Source organism: Megalops cyprinoides, chromosome 1 (genome assembly GCF_013368585.1).
Source record: "Megalops cyprinoides isolate fMegCyp1 chromosome 1, fMegCyp1.pri, whole genome shotgun sequence".
Lineage (NCBI taxonomy): Eukaryota > Metazoa > Chordata > Actinopteri > Elopiformes > Megalopidae > Megalops > Megalops cyprinoides.
Genome location: NC_050583.1, coordinates 1,451,306 through 1,454,498, shown reverse-complemented (window position 1 = coordinate 1,454,498; position 3,193 = coordinate 1,451,306). Strand labels below are relative to the sequence as shown.

The window sequence follows — 3,193 nt, the reverse complement described above, 5'->3', positions numbered from 1 at the left end:
GTTTATTTCAAGTATTATCTTTTCACTGTGATCCTTGAGTGTTGGCAAAGCTGATGAAATGCTGTGCCTGCTTATGCTTTCCAATTAGAATAACGGTGTTGGCTCATTTTGAATTTTAACAGCGGCCTGAGCACTGGCCTGCAAGATTAAAGTTTCGCAGTTTGTGCATTCTATCCGTAGCTCTAAGTGCTATCGTTGCCTCTCGATTTATTGCTGATCCTGTTCAGTTTTTTTAATTAATTGTATCAATAAACAGAATTTTCTATCCTTCTAAACATTGGCGTCCATCTGTTTTATTGAATTGAGTAAGGATTGTGCGGGGCTTTTAGTGAACCTGTCAATAGGGTTCCCTCACCTCACTGTGAGGTTGGGGTAGTAACTCCAAATTCCTTACTGAGGGCCACAATAGTGAGATAATGATCAAAATCCATAGAACAAACAGAAAGCCATTGATCACCCACTGTTCATTGTACCTTGGCATGTGACAAATAAAACTTTGACTTTGACTGGTCCATTCCTTTTTGTGATTCCAGCTAAAACAGTCTAGAGACTCAGGTGATGCTGACAATGTTTAATGGAGGCAAACATTCTGGGGTGTTTAATGAATGCAAGAAAATAAAGTAAAAACAACTTCAAGGATTCACTGGCCATTGAATGAACTCTATGATTAACTGGAACATGAGGCTGATGTCTTAATGCTTTCCTCCACTGAAAGGCATCAGTATGATTCCTCCTACTGCCTTTTCAGAGCACAGACAAATGGAAGAGTGTGTGAACAAGGGCAGTCATTCCAGTCTTTGGTACCTGAAATATAAACAAACAAAATAAATATCTGAGCTATTGCATGTTTGCATACACATCCAAACAGAGAAAGCCGTGAGACCAAACTGACTGGGCTCAGTGTGCAACCAGGAGACTCGGCCTGGAACTTCATGTCATATTGATATTAAAATACATGAAATAAGTAATATTTAATAATGAGAGTGTGAAAAGTAATATGATTAATTTGAAGAGTTTATATATTATATCAACGATTTTCAGATTAACGGTGCATACATGCAGTGTTCATTTTTCTCTCTATATGTTCATGTTCCTCAACACATTAATAAGGACCTGCTCTCGTCACTTTCAAAGAAGGGTATGCCTAAATTATGGAATTCTAGTTTTACAGTTAATATGGATTTTTTCCTAGAAAATCTCAGAAGTACCATATTCCATCTGCAGCTAAGTCACTCCTCATGAGAGACTTACCTCCAGCGTTGCAACAGAGACAATGTTCATCTCCTCCATAATTATCAGGTTGTGGGTAGGACCATTTTTCATAGGAAAATACAGATCCATCACTCCACAGCCACTGTCCTTCCTACATAGAAAGGTCAGAGGTCACCAACATACAGCTCTGATTGGCAGGTGGTGTTGAACATTCACATTAAAATGTAACTGGGTCTGCAAGAGGAAGGCTGAACTTCAAAATAAATTGGCAAATTAGCAATCTCTGCTGTAGTTTGTTGATTTGTGTATTGATTCACATTGGTCCTGGTGTCTATGTACAGACTGTATGACTTATTTTGACTGAAGAAATTGAAGTTGAAATTCTCAATTTACCTCAACAGCATCATGGCCCCCGATCCAGGATAGAGGGTCACCTGTGAGTTTCTGTAGGAATTGGTACTCTGAGAGGCTATGCACAGAGGCCAGGTTTCCACCCAACTTGAGGCAGTGTTTCTGACAGAAATGGGGCAAAAGGGTATGATCATATGTAATCACAATTATGTAGCTATAATCATTTATACCTTATGATAGATATTATTTTGTGCAAGTTTTTATATAAAATTATACAAACAGTACCTCTGCTTGAATCCATGGTTTCGTTTCATTCAGAAACAGGAAGCACCTTGATTGAAACCCAGTCCAACCTGTTGGGCATTGCCCTTTAAAAGAAGAATTACTCACAAAATTAACATTAACAGAACCATGAGTTATGAGACCTGAAATCAAAGTTTCTTTCAGATTTTATGTAAAGTAACTGTTGAAACAACTTAGATACCTCAAACGTTCAGTTCATAAAACATTGTGGTATAGTTACAACAGCTTTCAGGAAGCCACTGTCCTGGAGTCCCTGTAGAAACTGTAACTCCTGCAGGCTGTGCAAAGAGCCCAGGTTTCCACACCTGTTTGCAGTTTTTACCTCTTGCACCAGAGAGAGTGAGGCTGGTGCATATCACAAGGTATTAAAAAGGATAAAAATACTTAAGTTTTGACAGCATAGTTGTGGGTCTTCATCATAGATGCCCAGAAGCTGGAGGTCTTACCTGGAGGAGAGGTCACATCTTCACCACCTTCAGTATTCTGTTCTGATACAGGAACAGAGAGACAAAATGAAGAAGTGAACAGTCATCATGAACAGCTGGAAGAGTTTGGTTCTCTGTCTGATTGGTACGATCAGGTGATGGGATGTGTCTCTGTGGGACGTTTGCAGCTTCTACCTGTTGCACCAGAGAGAGTGAGGCTGGTGCATAGCACAAGGTTATGACAGAGAGAACATGGAGCATTTAGGCTTCACAAAATGAGGTTGTCTCTTCGCCTGCAGCCAATTCTTTAGAAACCCACTGATTTGCCTGCTATTCAATGCTGAAAAATGGCATAAGGACTGATCCAGATGAAACTGACCAGAAAGACAATCTATCACTCACCTTGGGTAGGTACCACATCTTCTTTCTGCCCCTCACACTCAATTGCTGTATTTCAAAAGAAAAAAACGTATCAAAAGAAGAGGCCACATTCTGAACACCTTCAGTTTCCTCTGTCTCTCCTGACACAGGAACACAGACAAAATGAAGACGTGAATCTGCCATCATGAACAGCTAGAGGAGTTTGGCTCAGTGTTTGATTGGTTGAGATCAGGTGATATGATAAGTCTCTATAGAACATTTGCAGCTTTTACCTGTTGCTGCAGGCAGAGCGAGGGCGGTGCAGAGCAGCACAGCGATGGTCAGAACCCTCATGGTCTCCTGGAGGAAGAGGAGAAGGAGGAGAAGAGTCAGGACCAGTCAGCAAGTCATAGTCAGTCAGGACCGATTACTGCTCACCAAATGCTAACAGCATTCTACACCTAGCACACATCCTCACGTCACTGCACACTGTAAAACAGTCAGTGAGGGACTTTCTGAACAATCTTACCATGATGGTGCCT

At 40.7% G+C, this 3,193-nt stretch overlaps 1 protein-coding gene across 1 annotated transcript; it reads right to left on the bottom strand.

The window, feature by feature from the left end:
• Positions 1-602: 602 nt before the first annotated feature.
• LOC118780685 (ladderlectin-like) lies at positions 603-2,711 on the bottom strand. Its single transcript, XM_036533324.1, has 4 exons — positions 2,694-2,711; positions 1,606-1,725; positions 1,252-1,363; positions 603-804 (listed from the first exon to the last, which is right to left on the bottom strand). Exons 1-4 carry the CDS (start codon positions 2,709-2,711, stop codon positions 734-736), a joined length of 321 nt encoding a protein of 106 aa, XP_036389217.1. The 3' UTR covers positions 603-733.
• Between the last annotated feature and the right edge of the window lie 482 nt (positions 2,712-3,193).

Coding starts and splice junctions, on each gene's coding strand:
- LOC118780685 (XM_036533324.1), bottom strand. Junction 1,364..1,605: donor GGGGCCATGATGCTGTTGAG/GTAAATTGAGAA, acceptor CTTTCTATGTAG/GAAGGACAGTGGCTGTGGAG. Junction 805..1,251: donor TCTCTGTTGCAACGCTGGAG/GTAAGTCTCTCA, acceptor TTTATATTTCAG/GTACCAAAGACTGGAATGAC.